This window comes from Triturus cristatus, chromosome 9 (genome assembly GCF_964204655.1).
Source record: "Triturus cristatus chromosome 9, aTriCri1.1, whole genome shotgun sequence".
Taxonomy (NCBI): Eukaryota; Metazoa; Chordata; class Amphibia; order Caudata; family Salamandridae; genus Triturus; species Triturus cristatus.
Genome location: NC_140592.1, coordinates 552,429,167 through 552,456,347, shown reverse-complemented (window position 1 = coordinate 552,456,347; position 27,181 = coordinate 552,429,167). Strand labels below are relative to the sequence as shown.

General features: G+C 45.1%; 1 protein-coding gene across 1 annotated transcript in view; it reads right to left on the bottom strand.

Annotated features, from left to right (window-relative positions):
* LOC146798270 (uncharacterized) overlaps positions 1–27,181 on the bottom strand; it is a 673,832-nt gene that overhangs the window by 304,229 nt on the left and 342,422 nt on the right. The window contains exon 7 of the mRNA XM_085625555.1: positions 10,002–10,097. Coding sequence (XP_085481681.1) covers positions 10,002–10,097 — 96 coding nt within the window. The remainder of the gene's footprint in view (positions 1–10,001; positions 10,098–27,181) is intronic.

Here is a 27,181-nt window from a genome sequence, read left to right as displayed (position 1 = left end):
GCAAGACGCCCATAAGAAAAGAAAGGAATTATTGAAGTTGAAGCAAAAACATATATTAAAGTGCGGCGTGCCGTACTGCTTACTGATAAAAAAACAAGCTGTTGCGGGAGAGAGTATTCTGCCTGCATCAGCAGGTAGGAAAACATAAGATAAAGCTGCAGAGTGTCTTGCTGCTTAAGAAAAACCAGCAGTTGCGGGAGAGTGTGTCCTGAGAGGTCAGCGTGGCACGCTGGTTAAAAAAACAAGTGATTGCGGGAGAGCATGTCCTGCCTGCAACAGCAGGTAGGAGGAGAACGTAAGATAAAGCGTGGAGTGCTGAGCTGCTTAAAACAAAAAAAAATAGAAGTTGCGGGAGAGCAGGTCCTGCCTACAATAGCAGGTAGGATAAAGTAATTAAAAATAATTGTACTCACAAACTGTAAATAAAACGTACCGAGTGACAACACATGTAAAAGGGGCAGTTCTCATGTGAGGGTACAACAGGAGAAAAGGAGGTACTAAGGAGTAGCTGCTAAGCCTATTCACGAATCAAAATCCCCCATTTACAAAGGATAGTAACAGGAGCCAATTGAAAAGAAGGGCGGAAAATCGGAGCTCAAAGTCCATACCTGAATAAACCATATCTCAAAGAGAAAGCGCAAGCACTGCCGAGGCGAGACCTAAAACCGCATACAGGCCTAGGCCTGGTGAGATACCAATAGACTAGACTTCCTGGTTCCAACGTTCTCACTTACTGCTTATGCGTTCCAAGCAACAATCCCAGATCGAAGTTAGAGTTTTCTTTGAAATTTCACTATCTGCACGGGAGAATAATTCCACAGTATGTCTGAAGGACAAAGGGACTGAGGAAAAACAACTGTAATACTCACAAAGGCAGATCCATTAGTAAGCCTACAACATTTCAAAGGTGAATAGTGCGACTAACTTAAAGCAGATATCTCCAGAGAACTTTCGGCTTTGAAGTCAGATTTAGGAGAGAAGATTGCAATGCTTAAAGAGGATGTAGACTTGGGTGGTTTGCGTGGTTGAGGGATAGAACCAAATCACAGACTAACACCACCAAAGTTTCACTCTTATCGAAAAGTCCTTACATGCGCAGAACGATGCCATGGCAAGGAAAATTGAGAACCTTGTCGGGGGTGTGGAATTTAATAAAATATCTACTTGACCATGGAACAGTTTTCTTTATCAATCCAAGTGTCCTTTTACAGAAAAATCTACTTGCCCCTTTGGTGCCATGCAGTGTGGCAACAACTTATGGCAGCAATCTAATTATATAAGAGCTCTGATACTACCCTTTCTGATTATGCCAGGGCTCACACTACAGTAGGGTTTGAATACTAGCAATTCCCTTATTTTTTCACCCTTCTGCAGATCTACAAACTAGGGCTGGAGGTAGCGGTAAGCAATACTTCCAGGGTTGAAATGCCCTTTTGAGTCTGTGCAAACCTGTTAACTTGTATGGTTTAGGGGTTTTCACCAGCTTTTCTCCATATTCTTTTCCCATACTGAGAAAGGCTGGAAATTAACTCAACATATAAATAGGGTTGGCCCACATAACCCCTTGGTACCTGGGCGTCGCAACAACAACCAAACACAATGGAACCAGAGAGAATGGATGGTGTTTTGCATTTATCAACAATGGCACCATCAACTGTCACTGGATATCGTTTTTTAATCACTTTTGTCTTATTTACAAACATATTCTATACAGTTTGTAGTCTCACACTAGTCACATAGATCATAAACACGACAAACAAACACAACACAATTTACATGAAATTAAGTATATATACAAATGTTTTCTTATGGCTTTCTATATTTTTCAAAGGTGAGGTGATTATCCCTAAACTTTTTAATACACAATCCACTCGACGGAAGTCCTTATCCTAACCATGGAGACGAGGCCCAAAGCCTACTCATTCTCCAGGATATGTTTTCATCTAGTTCTAGTTCATGGACTCCTTCATCAAATGTGTTGTTGCACTTTAGCATATAGTCTCTCCAGGCCTCTTCAGGACCACGTAAGTCAAGCAAACGTACTACAATAAAAAATCCAATTTACATTATTCTGTTAGTCCCAAAAATTGGGCAAAATGTGAGATAGGGAAGGTAAGACATGTGGGCAGAAAGTTAACACCCAAGAACAGTAAGGCAGACTGCTAAAAAGTGCTTAGTGCGCTTTGTGCAATGGAATGTGTGGCATGCCTGTGCGTCTTAGCTGGAATCCTTTAAACCAGGATATGTCATTCTTCCACTTTCCGGTGTAATGAATCTTACTATTGGACCAACTCTGTGCACCTCATGTCCCCACATATCAACTCAATCACCTTATATATGTATCAATCCTTTGACCAGTACTGGGTTAGCATGCTTTTTAACTAGAGTGAACAGAGGATGGTGGCCGAAATTCCTGCACTTCCACAGTGACAAAGGAGCCTACCTCTAATTTGTTGCAATGTTCTAAATTCTGCTATTTGTCCAAAACTGGCAGAAGTCTATTGAGCAAAACCCAAGGACAGCTTTGTACCTAAGGTGGAGAGGGCCAGGGTGAGACCGCAGTGAAAACGTCTTACTCAAAGAATCGTACTTATTTCGACCCTACTAACAATCTGCACGCCAGTGATTCAGCTCACTGTGGGTGGAAATGTATTATTATTCTTCAACACCACGCACAGTCAGTCTGCCGAAACGTGATTGTTCATAGAGGTCGTCGCACTATATATGTTAGAAACAACAGACAGCTACCTGCCTGCATAGTTGCAGTGACACCTTAATTTCTACCATGTGTTTGAGGGCCTTAGATACCTTTTGGGGTGATCTAGCGTATATCAGTGGTGCTATGACTACAAGCATGAGTGCAGCTGCTGGGTGAATTGTCCATCGGAAGGGAAAAGTCTGCTCGAACACCGGAAAGCTTTCACAATTGTGAACCGATGATTTGAATTTCTAACCTTGTCACATGATTACGATGCACAATAGCTTCCAACTGTGCCAGGGGATGTGTTGGCGATGGCCATATTGGTGTTGGGTGTCTCCTCGTGGTGCTCTATGCACGTAGAAACTGTTCTTCTAGAGAAAACTAGATTACTGTTCTGCTAGCTGTTATTAACTGAATTGGAGGGAGCAAAATATTATCCCAGGGCGAATTCTCTGTAAAAAACATTGCTATGCTTGCGCATTCCGACGCAGCAGCCATATTGGGTGTATATCACTCAGTTTATGCCATGGACATGATTTGCCATCTAGTGCGCTCTATCAGGGGTGAGCGCTGTACCCGGTCAAAAAGATCCAATTTCTCACTATCAATAACTTTAGTGAACATTTTTACAAAGGTGTACGTAAAGAAATATATGCTAAATAAAATGTGACAGATCAACAACATGGATTTGTATGGTTCATGGATTAAGAGAAATGGAAAAATAATGAAATAAATATTTAAAAGAAAAAAACCACAAACCCATTTATAACATTATTATCCTCATGGGTTGAGAATAGCAGTTATGTTGGTTATATACCGGTATCTCATATTCTTTATGCCAGATGCATCATCCTTATAGGTAGTATCAGTCCAGGCAGGAAATAAACTTGGTAATTAATTGATCACCATCGTCAAGGCACCTTGTTGATGTTTTTCAAAAGGATGAAAATTTTAAAAGGTACTACGATATTTACATCTATATACAACCTGGCAAACACAAAATGTATACCTTGCTAGATAAAAATGGCCTCTTGCACACACAAAATGTATACCTTACTAGATAAAAATGGCCACTTGCACCCAGAAGTAAAACATATTTACATTAATATCTTGTCACTTATTTCATAACCAACGTCCAGGCCACTCGATATGTTTTCCAAGGCTAAAGAAATTCCAGCATTTACATCAATCAATCAATGAATCAATCTGCACCCTGTCAAACGGGAGTGTATACAGTTCTGGATTAGCACCATGGTTACAGATATCTATATGAACACCTTTCAGGATCAACCCACCACCCAAAAGAAAACTGGGGCTCTATATAAGCGTATAGATCTTACATTAAGCAATTGTAAAAGCATTCAGGCGTTCAAGTGTCGATATCCCCGTCCAGTGGACCGATCGCCCAGCAGCTGCACTCATGCATGTAGTCACAGTACGACTGATTCACGCTAGATCACCACAGAAGGTATGTAAGGCTCTCAAGCGCTTGGTACATTTTAAGGTGTCACAACAACCATGCAGTCAGATAACCATTTGTTGTTTCTAACATATATATAGTGCTACAGACCTTTATGAACAATCGCGTTTCGGCAGACCGATTATGCGCAGTGTGGTAGAGTAATAAGAAACTTCCCGCCAGGGAAATGTCAATCACTAGTGTGCAGATTGTAAGTAGAGTCTCAATATCTGTTTTGCATCATCTTTGAGTTGGGAAATAGACTTCAACAATTCAGAGATCTGGAAACTGAAGCCAAAGCACTTGGCATAAGGCTCGAAGAATCATAGTGAAGTCAGAGAGACTCCCCACAAATGTGAGCTGCAGAACCGTCTCAGTGGACATCCGCTAGGCAACGGTCTCAAGCACAGAGGCGGTGAGGCCCACAGAGGACCAGACAACCTACATAGGCTTTTGCAGGTGAGATGGAGGCAACCTGGAACAATCATTGACCTTGACAACCCAATAACGATGACCTCGAAAATACAGTGTTACAACCCATCAATTGTTACAGCTACACGATCAATTAAAGCCTAAAGAGATTCCACTACTTATTGGACTATTAAGGCTACCATACGGTTTACACCTTTGGAGTAGGGGAGGAGATCCTGAAACTTGGACAGAGACCTCCAATGCACCATAAGACTGTTTTATTTCTGTTCTGCAAATGTTTTATTTACTTCTTGTTGTGGGGAGTTGGGAGGGGAGGCAGAGGACAAGGCAAGCTGTGCTGATGATTGTTAAAATGTAATGAGTCACCTTATTATGTTCTCCAGGTAGTTGAGGAGGTTGTTCTGGGACAAGTATCAAGAGTAACCAGGACAAGAATACATTCTTCCACATTACCGCTTATGGTTAAGATTGTATCTTTGAATGTAAAAGGACTTTGAGCTCCCAATAAGCACAGTAAGAGCTGACAGTTCTCAACAAGGAGGGTCCTACGATATTATTCCTTTAAAAGAAACCCAATTGAAATGCTCTGAAGAAAAATTCAAAGATAAATAACACCTCCTGGCCTACTGTACATCGAGGCTGTCCAAACACAATGGAGTGGCCCTCTTTCTCCAAACGTTATCAAAATCGACCGTAAGAAAGATTGGGAGGGCAATTATCTTCTTTTTTTTTTGTTTTGTTTTTTAAATCAATGGCACCCAAGAGGGAAGATTCCTCACTCTAGCAGTGATTTATACCACAGGGCAAGACAACTTTGTCCACAAAACGTTAGACACCCTAGCAGGCTTTGCAGAGGGAGATAACATCCTGCTGGAGGACTTCAATGCTTGACAGAATCAAATAAATGGGACTGGGTGTGGGACCCCTCATTCAGGGGGCTTCGCAAAGACCCTTAAAAATGTATTTTAAGTGTTCGGCATACACAATATTTGGTGAGATCACCACACTGATGACAAAGATTATACCTTTTTCTCTTATGTACACAGAACATTCTCAAGAATTGACTAGATGTTCCTGTGCAGACCCTTAATACAGTTGGCCTCACACGTTATTACCCATAGCCAAACACATGATAATATCCGATAGGTAGTTTAACGTAGCAGTGATACCTCCGATTTTCGTTTCTCTAAATGCAGACAAAGCTTTCAACTGGGTAGACTGGAACTTTCTGACACAAACACTAGAAAGAGTGGAATTGGACCCCACTTTAGAACCATGGCAGTAGTGAGCTGTCAGACACCAACATTTAGCACTTTATTGAATAATAATACATCTGCACTGCTTCAACTGAGCTTGGGCAGACGCCTACGTTTTGCTCTCAGTATAGAACCCTTTACATTACATATTAGGGAGGATACGAATATGATGGTTCTCTCCTTCAGGAAGGAAGAGCATACGCTCATGTTGTTTGTGGAAGACATCCTACTGGCCCATACTGAGCCAGAGAAATCTCTCCCAAGGCTCCAAAAATATTTGGAATCTTTCTAAAGTTTGTCAGGTATTAAGATAACTACAGACAAATGTCAGATTCTTAAACAGGCACTCCCACAATACACTATTACAGAGATTCAAAACGCCACTCCCTTTCAATTGGTTGACAGATCAATGAGTCAAAATACATGCAAACATCAGACCTGTATAAAGTACCCCAATGTCGTGGTTGGGCTGAATTAATGCAATAAAAATTAATGTCCTGCCAAGACTTCATTATATGTTATAAGCCTTGCTTATACTGGTTCTTATTATTTTTAGCACTACACTGATAAGAGCATTTCACATTTGGGAAGAGCCGGAGTGGCATCCAAATTCTCAAGAGAAGGGAGGGTTAGCCCTCCTCTTCCTGATCTACATATTTACTATGTAGCATTCCAACTGTGGATACTAGGAGAATGGAGTGCGCGCCAATCAGAAAAACGGATAACAATAGCTAGCTCATCAGTATGGGATTTGACATGAAAGCCCAAAGGGGACTGATCTCCAAAAGTATACTTAAGTACCCCTAACAGTACAACCCTATTAAATTGGGATTTCATAAACGATACATTTAAGTTGACCACATACCCTTTTACCTTATACACCTATTCACTTTAACTCTGCTTTTAACCCAGTCCTAGTCCCAAAGCCCTTTTATATCTGGCATCAAGGCAACTGCCTAATGGTGTGCGATAGGTATTCCAAAATGATTATTAAATTGTTTCTCCAAAGGAAAGTTATTCACTGAGCATGAGCAGTACACTCAACTGAGACACTTGGTGTCACACCCGACAATTAAGGATGCTATAGCACGAGACCCAACCCCAATGGATCACTATATCAGACACGCACGAGCATAAAAGGGGTAATACCAGTACCAACTACTTATAACAGACATTATTACATACACATCCTTATAAGGACAAATGGCACATGCTTATAGGCAGGGAACTCACAATGTGCCAATGGGTTCACGTGTGATGAGATTTGCAAAAAAAGTCACTTAGGGCTGGGTTCTCAAAGGTAAAGTTTTAGTAAGTTTCCACATTTTCCTTATTCACAAACTACATGTGGAGTTTTACGACTCTGCACTTTCTATATATGTGTATACAAAGTTCTCTGCCCTGGAGACTCCCCAGTAGGGGGCGGAGAACTCGGCACACATAAGAATAGGGAGTGCAGAGTTGTAAAACTCCCCACATATTTTGTGAATTGCATTTTGCAGTATCACAAAATGTACTACAAAGTGTAATTTGAGAACAAGGCCCATAGGTGTTTTAGCAAAAGAGTCATTACAAACTATTGTATGACCGATATATCCAACCAGCTAAATTGCATTAATCATACCCAACAGTCAGCTATAGGTGTAGGACATAGTGGGAATGGGGGCAGATTAACTCCACATATGGTTGTAATGTCCAAAGATACAGCCCCTTTAAACAGACGCATTGAACAGCATTTGGTCTATATTACCCCAGGGAATCTGTCAAATGCTCTATTTGGGTTTATCCCACCAGAACTACAGCATCAATCTAGAACAGGCAAGTTCCAGGCGTGAAACTGCTTGGGAGCAACAAAAACGACTATAGCAGCCATGTGGAAAAATAAGTATCTACCTGATGTCACCCAATGACATGCACATCTTTGGCAAATCATGGCAATGGAAATAGTTTCATGCAACATGTCTGACAATCCTAAAGACAGTGATGCCCAAAATGAACCACTGGTCAACTAATGATCTGAGGGATCCCCTGTGCCGGCCTACCAGCCAAGACGTAAAGCACTATATCTTGTCTTGCTAGGAGCGAGTACTGTCTAACATATGTTATAGGTAGTACATAGGAAAGACAATTAACTAAGAGCCCCTCCCCGTGGAAACCTTGTTTACTGACAATACTTTTGGCCAAGATGATCCAAACATTGTGATTTCAATTCTGGGTCTGTATACTGTGATTCTTTCTAGGGGGGGGGAGTGGAAAGGAATGAAGGGTGGGATGGAATAGTTGGGATTCTAACTTTGTAAACACATAAACAGTGTTCTTTATACTTAGCACTTTGAAACCATGTTATATCATGGGAACTCCCATGCTGTAATAAACAACCACTGCAATGATAAATCTGTACTCTCCCATGTTGTTACTGATACTTCAAATGCAATAAAAATTATTTTGTTAAAAAAACAACACATTTCAACAGTAAAGCCATATGCATACCGTATGAACAGGAGTCACGTACTGCATCCTGAAGCTGCTGTTATGCAGAAGACTATAGATAGAAAAAAACACGTGCTGCACACGTAAACTGACATCACTGAGAGATGAAACCGGACCGAAGCATGGGAAACCACAAGCTGCACAGGAAGGCGAAAGCTTATGCTTAGTAGACTACCATTTTAAATTGACTTGTTAAGTCAAAAAGTTCAGATACAGTTTGCAGACAGGATGTTGAGCAAGTTAGGAAAAAAAGCGCACAGAGTAGAGCATCTGTATTAACCTGGAGAAATCGTTTATCAAAATAATAAGCTTCACACTAAAAAGAAAAAAAAAAATTCTACCCGAGTGCCTTTAGTTTATTTAAAAAGACAAGCAAAGAGCAAGCAGCATTAAGGCGTGTGCTGCAGACTAAATGGAAACCAGTACGCCTAATGGAGTGTACAGGAACTTTATTGCATATACAATTAACAGACAAAGAAGCATTAGTTTAAGTACAGAAAACATGAAACCAAACAAAGAACCCAGGATAGACGGCGGGCGGGGGCTTATTGGGGGGAGGGTGTGACAGGGATCGGGTCACACCTTGATCCTACAAGTATGAAAATATTAATTGAAACTGGTACGGCTGGAATGGAGGGGGGGGGGAGATAATGTTGGGGTGTTTTATTTGTTATCTTGTTGCGACAAGAACTAGGTGCAGGGTTTTGGAATACTCAGGTTAGATTCTCCCATTGTGAATTGTATTGAAGTCTAAGTTGATTATTACTTAATAAAACTTTTTTGATGTTAAAAAAAAAAACTAGACAAACATCGCTTATAGTATTCTTTGAAAATTTCATGTAAAAACTGGAGTGTAGGCTGCCTTTTGAAATTATTTATACATATGAAAGGTAACCTGTCGGAACCTTTAGACATATTACTGCAAAAAGTTACCCATCTGTTGCACTCTGTTCATTGCTTGTAGTATTTCATACACATACTCTCCAAATTCCTACCATCATATATACAGTATGGCATGTAGGCACAAGGTCCCCTCCCTCCTCTCATGAGATCCTGATGAAAAACCATTATTGATGCAGACACCCACACTCACCGAACCCAACAATCCAAGGCGAAATTACATCTGCAACATACTACTTACACACTTCCCTCGATAAATGCAGAACATTACTTGGTGCTTGCACCTTGACTTACTCCAACTACTTTCCTTACCAATAATTTTTTTTTCCTATTCCATTCTAATAATCCGAAGACGATGCCACTTTCTCATGTTTGCCCTGCACCTCTGCATGATGAGGGAGAAGGTGTAGTAAATACCAAAATCTCGTTTCAAACCTCAGAACAAAGTAGGACTTGTTTCTGCAAAGGTAAAAAACTAAGATCAAGACAGTAGTAACAGCCATTACATTAAATATAAGGTGTGGGATATGACACTTAATCTATTTACAAGTGATAATAAACACTAAATTAGTCAGTTCCTCGCGTACGGCATTACAGCAGCTTCCTTGAGAAAAAACACCACTATTCTATTGCTATATTGTGGGCGACAGTGTGAAGCAGTTCTGACCTCTTGCATGAAACTGATCAGTTTATCTCCCTATTTTTGTATTATGTTAACATTTCATCCAGCACATTCTACTTGAAGATCAATATTTCTACTCACTTGTCACTCTTTTCTGAAGCAAGGGCACATCATTGGGCTCAGCTTCCTCCTCTTCTTTCACACTCAGTGAATACACAGATGTAATGATGGGATCACCTAAAAACAATAGCCTACAATCAGACAACTTCACTGAAAAATCATCTTAAGTAACACTGGAGTAGCCAGCGAAGCCAAAATGAGATTCACATTGTAGCCAGAGCTACCAGTTTCAATAATGTCAACAATGTAATAGTCTTGATAGAGTAAGGAAGCCAATATGATGAAGAAAAGATGGTGTTCCTGTACCCACAACAATTTACAGTCCACAGCTGCGGAAAGGCACTCCTGACCCATTATGTAGATTTGTCTTGCCAGGAACAAATAGTTCAGCCTTCGTCTTTCCAAATCGGTGACTCCTTCATCCTGTGCTCCATCTTTACTTACTAAGAACCAATTGCCTTATTCCCTTATTTTCTTCAGCTCAAACACAATCCATGGTTGCACACTTTAGTCGACTCCTGTCCAGAACCAATCTTGGAATTCCTTTCACTCACTTTCTGCATTTAAAAGTCAGCTAAAAAGCATTCTGATCTCTCTTTACTGCTGGTCTTTAAGTAATCTTGGGAAGTTTTTGATTGGGTTGGGCTACACCATGGAAGCTCTACAGGTCTGAAGGTTATCGCAGCAAAGCCTACAAGTTCTATTAAACTACCAGTTTTTGTTGCCAACATTAACACAGCATGTTGTCTTGTAATCTTCTTTAGAACTGAGAAAAAAGGCTAAACATAAAAGTTGCTTCTCTTATATCAATTTGCCAGTCTCTGTTTACTCGGAGGCAGTTTGTTGTTAAGCGATATTTACCTATGGGAAATACCTGCAGCATTTTCTTTCCAAAAAGATTTTAAACCTTTTACTTTAATAGTAAATTTTGATTAAAAAAAAAACAAAAAGTAAATCATACATTTATCAATATGATCTTTAACCCAGTGATAGAGGAAACCACTTATTGACATTAAGAGAACATCCTTTAACCCCTTTGGCACGGATGGATGTTGGCCAATGACCAACACCCGCCTGTCGGCCCTCGGCCGACACGGAGGATGGCATGGCTGATAAGCGGTGAAACCCCGAAACAGGTCTAGGTTGCCTGTTTCCAGTCCAGGGAGGACCTGGCCGGGCAGTTCGGGTTGGACTGTTCCCATAGGGAGCAGGGTCAAGACTGATTTGCATATGGCTGGGTTCAAACTGGAATCGCATGGGGAGCAAAAAAATACAATGGATTTAGGCCCAGATCTCTGTGCTGGAGTGCTGTATGTAAGTGTTCTGCTTTTTGTCCAACAATTGTTGTTTTTGCATAAAAGGATACTGCGGTGCTTGCACCATAGGATTCTTATTTTATGGCTAAAGGTGGGGGTGACACGGAGTCGCTTCCACGTCAACCCCCGCCCACCTGTGACATTAGAGCGCCGCAGGTTGCGCTGATGTCACAGATTGCCCACAGGCAGCAGAGGAGACAAGTGGTAAGTTCTTGCTCTGCCGTCCCAGGGGTTTTTGGGGGTCTGCAATGCTTCCTGAAGTTTCAGGGAGGCCTCTTTGGGAAGGGGAGATGCTCCCCTTTCCAACAAAGCTTTCCTGAAATGATTTCCAGGCTGTGGATCACAGATACGCCACAATCCACAGTCATGAAAACCACTAGGCCACCAGGTTCCAGTGTTTGAGGAGGTCGGCCCTCGTGACGAACGGGCAGGCACCCCTGGGAGGCAAAAATTTTTTCGCTGGGGCATGATCGCATCCCCCAGGGAATTTGAAAAGAAAAGAAAAATAAGAAGAAATTATTTATCAGGGGGAGTCAACCCTCCTGGCATAAGGGTCGACCCCCTGTAGGCCCCAATGTTTTTAGGCAGTTTTTCAAGGGGGGGGGGGGAGCATCATCGCTCCCAGAGGAAACCACACATTTCCTAATATAAAAAATGAAATGTAGTCAGTGAGTGGGTGCACATTCTCAATTTAAACGGGGACATTGTGACTCACACACGTAAAGGCATTGATAAAGGCGTGTTTGCCGAAACCGGTCTGCCTGCGAATTAAAAATAAAACGAATTGAAGTACTTGAAGTCCGAGGAGTGCGTTGTAAATTCCCGAGCGAAATTGGTGAATACTATTTATTCGTGACTTGCCACTGTCACGACAACGGCACCCGCCCGTGAGATGTTCAGGAAGTGGGTGGCAATTGGTGGAGTATGTTTGTATAACTTCCCAGAACCGCCACCACTCACAAGCGAAGTGATGTCTTCAACACTGAGTTGCCTTTTACTACAAAAAAGGAGGATTCCAGTTACAAAACGGGAACCTGTGGATTCACCCGTTTGTGGAGTGTTACACGGCAGGGCGAGGAATCGACTTCAATCAGCCCCCGCATGGCAAGTGGATCAAAGCATGTTAAACTGCTTGTTTGTCTCTACTAAGGGACTTTTTCATTACTGTAAAGGACAATACAAACAAGCGTCTATACTCACTTAGAGACTGAAGAATAGTGCATGCTGACATGGCGGACATGGTAACCACCTTGTTTAATGATTTTGTCCGTCAACACTTGCCATGACCTTCTGAACCAATGGGAAGGTGCACATTCTCAATTTAAACGGGGACATTGTGACTCACACACGTAAAGGCATTGATAAAGGCGTGTTTGCCGAAACCGGGCTGCCTGCGAATTAAAAATAAAACGAATTGAAGTACTTGAAGTCCGAGGAGTGCGTTGTAAAATTCCCGAGGGAAATTGGTGAATAATATATATATATATATATATATATATATATATATATATATATATATATATATATATATATATATATATATATATATATATATATATATATATATATATATATACACATATACATTCATTCCATAATCGTTATTCAGATATAAAATATCCATAAAAGCACAGAGCAAAATAGCAGCAAAATTGTACATTTTAAAAACTTTAAATAGGTTAAAACTATAAACACCCAATTTAAAACAATGGACAAACAGAGACCTGTAAATTTGTGCAAAGCGACGCAACAAATTCTTCATAAACTTATAATAAGCTTAAGAGCGATAAAAGGATTTTTCGTAACATGTAGCAGCATAATTTTATTAAGTGCAAAAAAGGTTTAGTATTTAGCAGCTAAAATAGGTCTGGGTACAATCCAGTGTAAACGACTAGCAGCATAATACTTTAAAGTGCAGTCAAGTTAGACTGGAAGATTTAGACCATAAAATAAATACCAACACTTTTCAGGGCACTGGTCAAAAATAAAAATCATGTTCCCTATCAAAAAAGGTACAATAAAATCTACTTAAAAAGTGGACATAGAGGCACATGAAGGAATAGCCATTTTCAGAAAAGTGCTAACACAGAGAATTAGGTCTTCCCCATTAAGCTTAAGAATATCCCTGTAGGGGGGAGGAGCCTAGCGCGCAACCAAGATGGCCGCGTAGGCTTACGGCTCCCGAGGGCCTCCGCAACCTCCCACGTCTATCCTGAATTAATCCTGGTTTATTTGACGGGCTTTTGCAGATGAACTTGCGCTGAGGTGTCGCCCGTTTTCCGAATTCAGATCGGACGCCGGGACCCAGAATGGTTGCACTCCGAAGTTTGCGGCCTGCTCTTGCCTTGGTCCCGATCTCGAGCTGGTGAAGTGCCCGGGTACGAAGTGAACAACAGCGGCTGGCTGGGCTTGCCCTGCCACGGACCCTGCACTTTCACTTTCGTTTTCAAGCTTGCTCTCTGATATCGGCCGAGAGACTCTGGTGTTTCAGAGGGGCGCGGACGGCGAAGTGTCTGGCCTGACTCTCGGATTCTACATGGGCTGACTGTCGGCGACGGCTGTGCTCAATTGAATTAGCTACCTGGTCCCCCTTTTTTCCCTGGTGCGGGCGGGTGCCGGCCTTGGTGGCCTCCGGACGATGGCGGCGAGACTAGACGGCGACAAGTCGAAACCCAAGTCAACCCGGAGGGGTGCCTATACCCAGGTCAATAACATGGATCGATATGCGCAGGCAAAGGGATCCCCTGGTGGCTCGCATAAATCGCCTGAGAGGTATAAGGAGGTTTCCGAACATCGTCGGAGTTGACCCTGCTTGACGTCATGGACGCCATTGAGGAGATGAAGACCGCTGTGGGTCAGCAGTTTGATACCCTGGCTCATAAACTGGACGCGGTCCTGATCGATGTGAATTTGGTCAGGGCAGACCTGTCCAAAACTAACGAGCGGGTCGACTCCTTGAGTCAAGCGGCGTCGAGTCTAACTGTGGACGTGGCCGCCCTGCAGACGGAGGTCCGTAGGTTGCGGCTAGCCAGTGATCTGACGGACCGTCGACTTGAGGACTCTGAAAGCAGGGCTAGACGGAACAATGTTCGTATCATTGGAGTGCCGGAAAGATCGGAGGAATCTGCTGCGGATCTCTTCGTTGAGGACCTGGTGACCAATCGTCTCGCGCCTAAGGGACTGAGCAAGTTCTTTGCGGTGGAGCGGGCCCACAGGATTCCGGGTGGTGCACCCAAGGTGGGTGCTCCCCCGCGGCCTATAATCGCCCGACTCTTTAACTTTCGGGATAGGGATGCTATCCTACAGGCGTCGAGGGTTGCCGGGCCGCTGAAGTTTGAGAACTCCAATGTCAGCTTTTACCCGGACTTCACGCAAGCGGTCCAGAAACAACGGCTGGGTTTTTTGGGTGTCAAACGGCGCTTGAGGGACATGGAGCTGAAATATGCGATGTTATTCCCGGCAAAGCTGCGGGTTGAGTTCAAGGGTCGTTCCCACTTTTTCGACCGGCCGGAGGCGGTTGGAGACTGGTTGGATGCCCTGCCTCGGGGACAGGATCGAGACAGTCGGATGGCGGAGAGCGGACGGGATTTGGTGGAGCAGGATTAGAACTTGGTTCCTGGTGATGGACTGAACTGGTGACGTTTTGTACCTTGGCTCAACTGGACCCTAAATTGGCACAATATGCCCTCCAAATGCCCGGGGGTTGTGGGGAGCTTATTGGGGTCCTTTCCTCCTTCTGGGGTTCTTTTTGTGGTATGTGTTGTGGCGACAGGCACACTGCGAGTTGGGGGGGCTGTTTGGGCTCAAGCAGGGGTGCAGGGAGGGGGGAGTTGTGGTTTGGGGGTTGTGGGGGAGGGGGGTTGTTGGGGATTGTTTGTTTCGCAAGGCAATGTGAAGTTCTCTGCTGACTTATCCGGGTTGTGCTTTCCGGGATGTGGGTATCATGCACGGGAGTGGGATGGGGGGTAGGGGATTGAGAATCCTTTCGTGGAATGTGAATGGACTTGGGGACAGGATCAAGCGCGGGGTGGTGTTGCAGTTCTTGAAGCGGATTTCGCCCGACATTGTTTTCCTGCAGGAGACACATTTGATTGGGAACTCCTTCCATGCCCTAAATAGGAGAGGCTACCGCCTTGCCGCTCACTCTGGTTTCACTTCTGGCTCTAGGGGAGTGGGCATTTTGGTTAGGGCCTCTCTCCCATTGGAAGTTGATGAGGTGCTTCACGATGATAGGGGGCGCTATGTGGCACTGGTGGGGAGATGGGAGGGTAGGACTATCTCGCTCGTCGCTGTGTATGTGCCTCCGGGGTTGCAGACGGCTACATTTGCTGATTTGGGGCGTTTGGTCCTGGGACTCCCTGGGGGGGTTTTGGTGTTGGGGGGTGACTTTAATGCCGTTGTCTCCGGGTTGGAGGACCGTCACCCCCCCAGGGATCTCCCTAGGGCTCAGGCCTGGTTGGGTGGCTTTTTGGACACTTTGGGACTTGTAGATTGCTGGAGATTGATGCACCCGGGTCAGGCGCAGTATACCTTTCACTCGGGGGCCCATGGGAGTCTCTCGAGACTTGATCACATGCTTATGCCAGCGATCCAGGCTGGGATGATTGGGGAGGTGCGTCATTTAGCCCGAGGTATTTCTGATCATTCCCCTATATGGTTGCAACTGAAGGTTGTCCCTGGTCAAGTCCACTGATCACTACTTCAATGATAATGTGGGGTCGGTGCCGTCGGCCGTCTCCCTATGGGAGGCTTATAAAGTGGTGATCAGGGGGCAGGCCCTGTCCCTTATCTCCCATGCTAAGAGGTGTGAGAGCGGAGGTGGTTCGCCTGGAAACTGAAATAGCTGAAATGGAGGAGGACTTGGAGCGGGGAGTTACTGATGAGAAAGTGCATGTTCTCAGCCTCAAACAATCAGATTATAGAGCGCTAGTCACGGAAGCCGCCAAAGGGATGAGTAGAGAGCAGCAAGGACGACTGTATGATGTGGGGGACAAGGCCGGAAAGTTGATTGCTTGGTTGGCTAAGAAGGAGAGAGCGAGCAGGGTGGTGCCCGTTGTGGAGAGAATGGATGGAGTGCGTGTGACTGACCCGGTGGAGATCGTTGACTGCTTCGCGGCTCATTTCCGCGGGGTATACTCTCCGGTATCTGTGCGTTCGGAGGAGGATTCTCATCTGTTGCTTAGAGACATTGCATTGCCAACCCTATCGGAGGCTGATGCAGTATTGATGGAGGCGAAGTTGTCGTCAGATGAGATCGCTCTGGCCACTCGCTTGATCGCATCGGGTAAGGCGGTGGGTCCTAATGGTCTTCCCATCGAACTATATAAGTTGCGTCCCGATAAGATAGAGCCGCATCTTCGGGACATGTTTTTCGCGGCACGTGCGGCGGGCTTCCTCCCCCCTGACCAACGCCTCGCCAACATAGTTGTGATACACAAAGAGGGGAAGCCGCGAGATCGCTGCGCCTCTTATAGGCCCATTTCGCTACTGAACGCCGAACCCAAAATTCTGGCTAAGGTATTGGCTAATCGACTGGCTCGGGTCGTGGGCGACTTGATTCATCAGGATCAGTCCGGTTTCATACCTCATCGGAACACCGCTCTAAATTTGAGGCGGTTGCACGGCGTGCTGGCTAGAGCGGAATTTATATGGGAGCCTGCCATCTTGGCATCTTTAGATGCTACTATGGCGTTCGACACTTTGGAGTGGCCATATATTTGGGCCGTGTTGGCGAAATTTGGATTCGGCCCTGAATTTATTGGTTGGGTAAAATTACTATATGCTGACCCTCTGGCTCAGGTGGTGGTGAATGGTAGGGTGTCGGCTCCCTTCGCACTGGGGAGAGGTACGCGGCAGGGATGTCCATTATCACCCCTTCTCTTTGCACTTTCTTTGGAGCCTCTCGCCGCCTGGTTGCGTTGGGAGCCGTCGTTGCGAGGCATTAGATGGACGCCGGAGTTTGAAGACCGTGTCTCCCTTTACGCGGATGACATCCTTCTGTATCTCACCTCTCCCCGACAGTCGCTGATTGTATTGGTGGACGTACTGAATTCCTTTGGTCGCAACTCCGGCCTGGTCATCAACTGGGCCAAGTCGTGTGTTTACGTCCTCTCGGGTGAGGCCCCCCTCCTGCCACGGGATTGCCCTATCCAGATTGCTACCCTGGGGTTCAAATATTTGGGAATCTTTATCTCACTGGATCCCGCGGTCCGCTATGAGCGAAACCTTCTCCCTCCCCTCCAGTGATTGAAGGCCGACGTCGCGAGGTGGCGTCGGCTTCCGCTCTCGCCACTTGGACGGGCGGCATTGTTTAAAATGATGTCACTACCTCGCTTCTTGTATGCTTTGCAAAATACTCTAGATGTCGTGCCAGCCCGTTATTTCCGGGAGGTGGAGGGTCTTCAGCGCCAACTGTTTTGGGACGGGCGACCGCGGATTGCTCTCGCCAAGTTGACGCTCCCTTGGTACGATGGGGGGGTCGCCCTCCCCGATATTAAACGATACTATTGGGCGTCTCAGTTGGCGGCGGTGAACCACGGGATATACGGTCCTGCCTTGAATACGGCCTTCGAGATGGATACATTTCTGCTCCCGGGTGGGGACTATAATAGGGCGCTGTACTCGGTGACTCCGGGCACGCGGTTGACAGGACCCACGCAGGTTGCGGTACGTGTGTGGCACGCGGCGAATGCTGCGATGGGGTGGAGGGATCGCTTGACTCGGGCGACGCCGTTGTATGCCTCTGAGCGGTTGGGCTGTTTGTGGAGATCAAAAGGCTTTGAGAAATGGGATATGATTGATATATGTAAGGTGGGTGATCTTTGGGCGAAGGGGTCTTTCAAAACGTTTGAAATGCTTAAAACTGAATATAAATTAAACGATAGAGAGTACTTCCGGTATGCTCAAGTCTACCATGCGCTGTGTTCGGTTTTTCCAGACGTTGCTGCTATCCCCGAGTACTCCCCACTGGAGGATAGAGTGTTGGATGGCTACGTGCCCGACAGCACTATTTCTCTGATTTATAAGAAACTCATTAATGATCGCGCGGACTTGCTGCTCCGTCTGTGGGACGCTTGGACAGGCGATGGCTTGGCATTGGACCACGAGGACTGGGTATCAGCGGTGGCCTCCCCGAAAGAGGTGGCGATCCCGGCCCGCTTACGATTCGTACAGCTGAAGATCCTTCATAGAGTGCATGTCACGGGGCCCGGTTTGCTGCGTATGGGTTACTCGATGGATGGACAGTGTAAGCGTGGATGTGGCCTGTCGGGTACCTTTCTCCATATCTTATGGGAATGTTCGGAGGTTGTGCGATTTTGGAACGGTATCCACACCGTAATGGAGGAGGTCACGCACGTTGCTCTGTTGCCAGAGGCTAGGAGGTGCTTGTTGAATGTCTGGGAACCGAATGATTGTAATGCGGCACAGACGCAGTGGGTGACCTTGGGGTACATGGTGGCTAAGCGTAACATTGCACAGCTGTGGGGCTCCCCGAGGCCGCCCACGATCGAGGTATGGAAGGAGAATATGGACTGGTGTATGTTTAGGGAAAAGACGGTGTATGTGGCGAGAGGCAAGCCAGGGAAGTGGGCTAAGGTATGGGGTCCATGGAATTTATATCGAGGACGTATCTGCACCCCGCCTCTGTCATTAGAGATCGATATTGCTTTGTCCCCCTAGCCACGCATTCCGCGGGATGGTGTGAGATGTGTTCCATGCTTTGTTCTCCCGTTGCCCCCCTCTACCGCTTCCAGACAAGACCTGCTTTGGACACTGTACGTTATCCCCCCTCCTGGGAAGAGCACGCTGCTATTTCAGACGCTCATTGCCTTGAGTGTGTTTTATATTTAATAAAAAATGAAACTGTTTATTCCGAATGCTCCTGGCCTATGGCCACGGCCTGTTACATGTGCTCACGAACTTCCGGGAGCTTTGCCTCTGGATCATTTGAATGTGTGGCGTTGCACTGCGGGCCTCGGGCTCTATAGCGGCCGGCCCTGGTGGTTGTAGGCCCTTGTCTGTATTTTATTGTGTATCAACGGTTTCTAATAAAAAGTTTAACAAAAAAAAAAAGAATATCCCTGTAGGCTACTTTGACGTCAATAATGGCCAGTGCCTTAAAAAAAGGGATCAACAATTGTTTACTGTATTTTTGGTAAACGTTAGATAAGAATAAAAAATATAAAAGATTGCTTGCCACGGTTACCACAGGGACAGGGCGTTTGCTCAAGATTAATGTTGAAGCCCAAAGGGAAGCATAATAGGTATTTTAAAGTGACAGCCCTAAGGCGAAAGAGCAAGCATCTCTCCCAGCGGTTAATATCTTTTAGGAGGTAACTAGCTGGCAAATGTGAGGGAGGGACCATCAGCGTCCACCATGGACATATACCGTGCAACTGAGGATTTGTGCTCTTGTGCATGTCTCACATCACCATATTGTTCATATAGGGGCACCTGGACAGTCTTTTTGTTAAAACCCTCCGTGTTAATTGGGTTTAAAAAGATATGGTCGAAATTTACACTAGTCAAGCTATCCCTAACGGCCACCAGCCAGGGTATATCCCCGCTCTTATCGCATTTGAGGCAATCGGCTATAATTTCTTTTGTTAATGTGGCTGCTGGATTTTACCAAACGTTTAGCCAAAATATGGCCAGGCGGGACCCAATATAATCCTCTGATGGTGTTTCTCCCCTGAGAGAGCCATTGTGCACCCAGGGGAAAACACACATTAAAAAAAATATGCCACATAATCTATCATCCCTGCATAATTTGCAGATTTCTTTTTAAGAAAAAATATTTGCAGCTTAAGCGGATCAAAAGTGACTGAAAATGTGGTGAGGTGTTCGCACGCAGCCGAAGGCGCTGCGCAAAGGTTGACTGATCATCATTCAGTTGCTTTTTCTGTATTTGGCTGCTACACTGGCGCTATTGAGGTGAAATCCTTGCCCAAGCAGAATTATAATGTTTTCAGATCACAAAATAATGAAGTAATACTGTGAGTGCAACACTGTGCCACAAAATGTGCCTTTTCTTGCCTCATTAATTAGACAACCCTATCACACAATTTAGTGCTCTCCCACTGCATAATTCAAGTAACCCTGGCAAAAGACACTGTGCGTTTTTACAAGGAGAATACCTGGACATAATGTTGCAGGGGCACTATATGAATGTGTGCTTCTTGAGATCAAAGGTAGATGTGTGGCTTCAGGAAATTCGTTTCATACTGGCAATGGCCTAGAATATCATACTGGCAATGGTCCATATCTCCCAACAGTAAAGTTTTGCCTAAGTCATGACAAAAGTATGCTGTCAAATTGGCAATGTGGCAAGTTGAAGTAATACAGTGTATTTATTGCCTTTTTTAATGTTTTTGGAGTGCCTGCAGCTTCAGCAAAAAATTAAGTCTTTTTTTTTTTTACTTACTGTTGCACACATCTCACCGCTGCACACCCCCCTTCTACAATGTTTTAGAAGGAAGGTTTTAGCTGGTGGGCAGAGATGACAACTCGGTTGATAACTGCCACTAGGCCCTAACTCTAGTTATGGAGGACAGCTCTGAAACATGATCAGATAGTGAGTCAGCATCTGAGAGAGAGAAAAATTCAGCAAAATCTGGAAATTATTTTTCAGTTGGCTGAGTTCTATTCGACGACTCAACCTCCAGCGAGTCCGAGAGACATAATAATGGCAGTCATGATATCTCTCCGCAAGCAGTCTGTGCAGTGGAGCGACCGCAGCAGGTTACACCAAACCCGAGAACAGGTATATAGAGCAGCAAGCATAGAAGGAGTGTTTTTGGCAGCCCCCCAATTTAGTACAGCTTCAAATTCTCCAGTTCACTGGTGACAACAGATGGGTACTCGATAGAGAAATATTTTTTGCTGTATCAACTACGTCCATTTGTTTTTGGATATTGACTTCTTTGAGGAAATTGTGCAGCAAGCAAATCTGAGTGGAGAACAATCTCAGAGAAGCATGAAGGCACTCTATGGTCTCATTCTAGGGCACACCAGTGGACTTCCACTTCACTTGAGGAGTAGAGGACATTTTTAGGCCTTACACTCTGAATGGGGTTAGTGCACAAACCAAGCTTGCAGTCTGTGTGAAAGTGCCCTCTTTCTGCATGGTTGCCCCCACTTTTTCCTGAATTGCTGATTTACTTTGACTGAGTGTGCCCTGGGCTCCTGCTAATCAGGTACCCAGGGCCTAAGTTCTTTCCCTAAAACTGCATTGAAGCCTACACCCAATTGTCATCTCTGGCAACAGGTCAGCCCCTGGGAAATGGTAACACAGGTACCCAGGGCACTGTGACCAGAGAAGGCCTCTAAGGGCTGCAGCACTTATTGTGCCACCCTTAGAGGTCCTGTACTACTACACTCTCACACTGCCTTTGCAGGCTGCGTGTTTTGGTGCAGAACAAAGTGAAGAGTCGACATGGCACACATCTATGTGCCATGCCTACAACCAACTGCCCTGGCATAGGTCAGCCACCCTTCTAGCTGGGTGCTCTATACCAGTGGTGAGGGTACAGGTACATGAGCCCTGTACCCCTACACTGTTTAAGTCCATTCTTAGACATTGTAAGTGCAGTGCTGCCATTAAGAGTATATGGTGCTGGGAGTTTGTCATTACGAACTCCACAGCACCATAATGGCTACACTGAAAACTGAGAAGTTTGGTATCAAACTTCTCAGCACATTAAACCCACACAGATGCCAGTGTGGCATTTAATGAAAAATGCACACAGAGGGCATCTCAGAGATTCCCCCTAAAACGAACCCACCTTTAGTGTCCAAGCTGAGTGGCTGCTTTCAGCTGCCACCACCAGACATGTTTCTGGACTCCTGGGCTGCCTGAAACAATGCACATCCTGGGACGAGGTGCCAAGCCTCCTCCCCCAGGATGGGCAGGGTTCACAAAAGGGAAGCTTCAAAGGCTTGCCGCCTTTGTGAGCTTCCCAAAGCCACTTGCTGCTTTCAGCAACTGGTCCCCACCGGTTTTGACCCTCACTTTGGCTTTGGGCGGGAGAACCAGTGGGAAAAACAAGTGAGGAAGAGAAGTGTGCCCACCTATGCCAATTCCACCCCTCAGGTGGGGGAGGCGAGGTGAAGCTCAACTCTCAGTCCACGCCATCTTGAAGTTGGGGGGACTCAACCAACCAGGTACAGGCACATGCCCCCCTCCGACTGGTGTTTGGCATAATAGGGGGTGTACCCACCCCAGGGATGGGACCTCTTGGTTCCTGCCTTTTACCTACCTTTAACACCCCTAAATCTAGTATTTAGGGGAACCCCTGAACCTTGTTTCCTCAGATCCAGACAAGAAACAAGAAGAAAAGATGAAGGACCAAACAGCCGTGCGGCAGCTAACAAGAGGAAGACGCCCACTGACTTGGCCCCAGCCCTACCTGCCTGTCTCCCCCTCGAACCTGCTCCTGCGAAATCCCAGTGTGTCCTGCAGCCAGCAACCTCAAAAACCCAGGAGGACCTGCCTGCCTGCACTTCCAAAGACTGCTTCTCCTGTGAACACCGGATTTGTTCAACTGCAACCTCTGGCAGCAGCTGGAGACCGCGACTCCGCCCCACTCTGCACCGGCCGTTCACCGCCCGAGCTCGAGTGGGCAAACATCACGAGGTAGTCACCCCCGGCGATCCTGAACCTAGATCCGGCGACCCCTGACCTGCCTCAAGCCTCCAGCCGACGCCTGTAGCCTAATTCCAGAAGGCCCCTGTAAGCGCGACCCGGAGCTGGTAAGAAGATCCGACCCCAAAAGGCACCCCTGCACCCGACGCCCCACGGCCTTGTGTGCCAAAACCGACGGAGCCTAACCAACACCTAACTTCCCAACTTACCTCTCGAAGTGGTGGCCGCACCCAGAAGTCCTTCGTCTCCCTGCCTGCAGTGCTTTTGCAAACCGGAGGTTCTCCATTGGAAACAGAGCAGCCGATCTCGAAACAGCACCCTGCACCCGGCCACCCTAGTGCCGCTGAGGGTGCACCTTGGGTGCGAATTTGTTTCCTCATTTGCCCTGAGCAAAAGTCCAGAAGATTTGCTCCCATAACCCAGTGGCCTGCTTACCAGCAGCCACCAACCGGGGGCCCCCTATCCCCTATCGGATAACATTGGGCCTCAACACTCTGCACCCAGCCGCCCTAGTGCCGCTGAGGGTGTAACACAAGTGCATCACTGACCCTGGGGGACCCCTGAGTCTACCCCCCAGAACCTCAACTCCCACTACCGCTTACCTACCTAAAAATCGATAACCATTTTCCTCCATAGGATAACATTGACACTTTTTCCTGAAAAAGTTTTCAAGTGTGGAGTTTTGAAACCTAAAGAAATTCTTTAAAATTGTACTATTAAACAAAAATGCTTTTACTCACCTGTTTACAGGAAATGTCCCAGTGCTGCACCTAGGCATACAGCACTGAGTAAGAAAAGTAATCCAAAAGTAACTTACCTGCTATTTTACTGAAAATCCCATTCTAGTCTATGTACTGCATTTACAAGTGATTACATTTCTCTGAAACAATACTGTAAGTCAAACCATAGTACATTTACAATTGCAATTGAACTGTTTTACAATCAGCATTTACTACTGTATAGTATGTATTGCTTACACCTGTGCCAGGCTTGCTTGGTTCTAGAAATAAAAAAACTAAAAGAATATTTTTATACAAAAACAATTGGTCTGAAGTTCAGTCTTTGAGTGTGTGAATTCATTTGCTGACTGAGTGTGTACAACAAATGCTTAACACTGTCCTCTGATACTGCCTTACTGCTCGACCACACTACCACAAATAGTAAGGTTTCATCTAATTTTACCTCTGCCTACCTTTGGGGTTCCACTGGACTCTGTGCACACTATACCTCACATTGGTATAGTATATACAGAGCCAGCGTCCTACAGAGTCCTACTCGTCTACTGGCATGGTTTATGAGACATCAATCTTCGCACTGTGCATCAGCAGAGATGGGTTTTTACTATTGCAACATATGCTCCATTTCAATAACATTCTGCTGCATTGCCTGGGGGCTATCCAAACCATTACAGGTTGTTAAAGAATTTGCCTGCTGTGGAACATTTGGCTGCCAAAGATTTAAACTTCTGGAAAGAATATAGCCATTGAAGAGCCCTTGATCTTGTACAATGGCCGGCTGCTATTCAGGCAGTACATTCAGAGCAAAAGTTGTACATGCTCTGTGAGAGCACACCTGGCAATGTGTACATCATGAGAGTGTATACAGGTAAGGAATACACTCTAAAACTTTTAGGTTGCCGTCCCATGCTAGGAGCTACAGTAAAGATTGTATGGGAGCTTGTACAGTCATCCTTCATAAAGGTTATAACCTTTATGTGGACAACATCTATATGGGAGTAGAGCTGTTCAGTGAGCTGTACAAAGCGGGACCTGTGGCATACAGTACAGTTCGTTGTTGCCCCGCAGGATTCCTTCAGAAGCTTGTTTTGAAGATGCTCCCAAAATTCCAGAGCATTGCGTTAAGTCTCAAAAAACTGTTTGTAGTCAAGTTCTCTGATCGGCGTTATTTGTACGTGCTCACCACAATTCATGATGAGAGCACTTCCCCATCACGGTTTGGGGTCAGATGGCTGAAATTCACAAGCCCAGCTGTATATTTGATTACAACAAGTACATGGACGGAGTTGATAAGAATGACCAGGTTCTTCAGCCATACAATGCAAGTCGTAAAACTCTCACTTGATAGAAGAAGCTACTTACCCACCTGAACCAGATGGCAACATACAATGTGCATGTTGTTTATAGTCAGACCACCACAGGAATACCCATTTCTTTTGTTAGCTTTCGGTTGACGATCACTGAAAGTCTTACCGCTACAGAAGCAGCAACCTCTATTTCATATACTGTGGAGAACGAGCCAAGGCTGCAGGATCGACACTGGCAACCTCATTCCTGAAACAGGTGTGGACGCATGTTTTATTTCATGAGGACTTAATCTAGTCTTGGTCACGTTTTGTGATATTTAGTGATGACAAGGCCTGAATAATATATGCACAACTAGAATGATGGCGCATATACTAACGTACCCTGCTGAACTAGACAGCATGTAATAGAAGGCTTTCTCAATGATATGTAGATAGCCCTGTCGGACTGTGGATGAAGATAGAACGGCATTTGTACAGCGTGCGTAAAGCCCTTGTACTTGGTGTCTGAGGCATCGTGATAATGTTATGCGAAGCCAGATAAATAAATAGAAGTAGTTTCGGAGAAACTAATCAGATATTGTCACACTCGTGAATATGTGCAAAAGGTCACAGAAGTAATGTTATTGTGCAGAAAGAGTACAATTTAAGTAAATGTGTAGCTTATTTTACATGGACCTGACCTGGGCACATAACACCCACTCCTCATACTAATGGCCGATATAAAAGCGTCAATATAAAAGCTACCTAAAAAAGCAGCAGGCCATAATGAAATTCAAACTAAAAAAGTCTAAACCCACTTTTAAAATCATCTAAAAGCAAGCTTCACTTTAAAATATTAATAAAAGCCATTAAAAGTCATTATACTATTTGAAATCTAAAGCACTCAAAGCCATGGTGCCAAGAAAAAAAGCAGAAAAATATTGTTTTGAATCTTTTTGTTTAAAAATAGGCCAAATAGTTCCTACCACATAGACAAGCCAATTGTTTATGTGTTTTGAGTAGTAGATGCAACATTGCTGCTGTTGGCAACCGCAGACAACATTCCCAGAGGTACACCTCGAACCATGTTGATGGAGCAAAGGTGGTTCTATCCATTTCCCACGGTAGCCACCAAGGGAGGGAGTACATCCTGTAAGTGTTCTGTAGAGCCTGCATCTATTTCACTAGGAGACAAAGCATCCCAGGGTAGCTCGAAGAATGCATTCATCAGCAATGCTGGGGACAACAATACTCATGGCCTTCAGGGGGTCAATCCATACCTTAATGTCCAATGGTGCACCCAATTGTGATCCGAAATATAAATCCAATACGCATTCATGGCTGCAAAGCAGGCAGCGGAATACAGGCTGTAAGCAATGAAGCCACACATGCCTGAACGACAAGAACCCAGGCTCATTCAGTTCTAGAAGCAGAAGTGTGCCGAAGCAGTGCATAATGCGCTCACAGCATCACAGCGCAGCCAGTGCTGTCTCCATTCCATTTTGAACAGGGACGTTCATTGCAGAGTAAGAGAATTAAAATCAGAATTCCTGCCACAAGTAGCAGGACAAGCGGAAGACCTCCAAAAGCGCTTCCAAATATGGAGTGTATAAAGGATAGTATAAAACTGTGTGAAAGGTGCTTATCATTCCACAGCCAATACATTTGAAAAAAGTGCACTAGTCCCTTCATATCAGACATATTACGGTGGACCAGCCCCCAAAAGGCAGAGGGACGTTAGTATGAAGTAGTGTATCTCGGATGAGGATCTCGCAACCTGGAGATCCAACGTCTCTCTGGTGGATGATATGGTCACATCCTTTTGAAAAAGCATGGCTTTCAGTTTGCTCAGAGAATCAAATCGTATGTTGGAAACATTTATCAAAGCCCATAGCGTTGCCTCCGTAACTGTGCGAGCAGGTGGAAACAGTAAATGTGTGCAACAACTAACTATGGAATTAAGCGTCAAAGGATAAGCAATGCCTGGTTCCATTCCACAGCAGCCTTGATCGTTCAGCGTCAAGTAACTCCCATTAGACAGCAGCCTGAAGTGAAATGTCCTTGCATACTAAGGACCCGCTCAAGTATTCGCTCAGTCTGAACTGCTAAGAAAGACTTCCGTGTCCCCATTCCTGCATCTAAACCTGAATGGTAATTCCTAGTATTCATGCACATAACCTTCTCCTAGTGCTTCAGATCTTCCTACTTGGTGGTATTT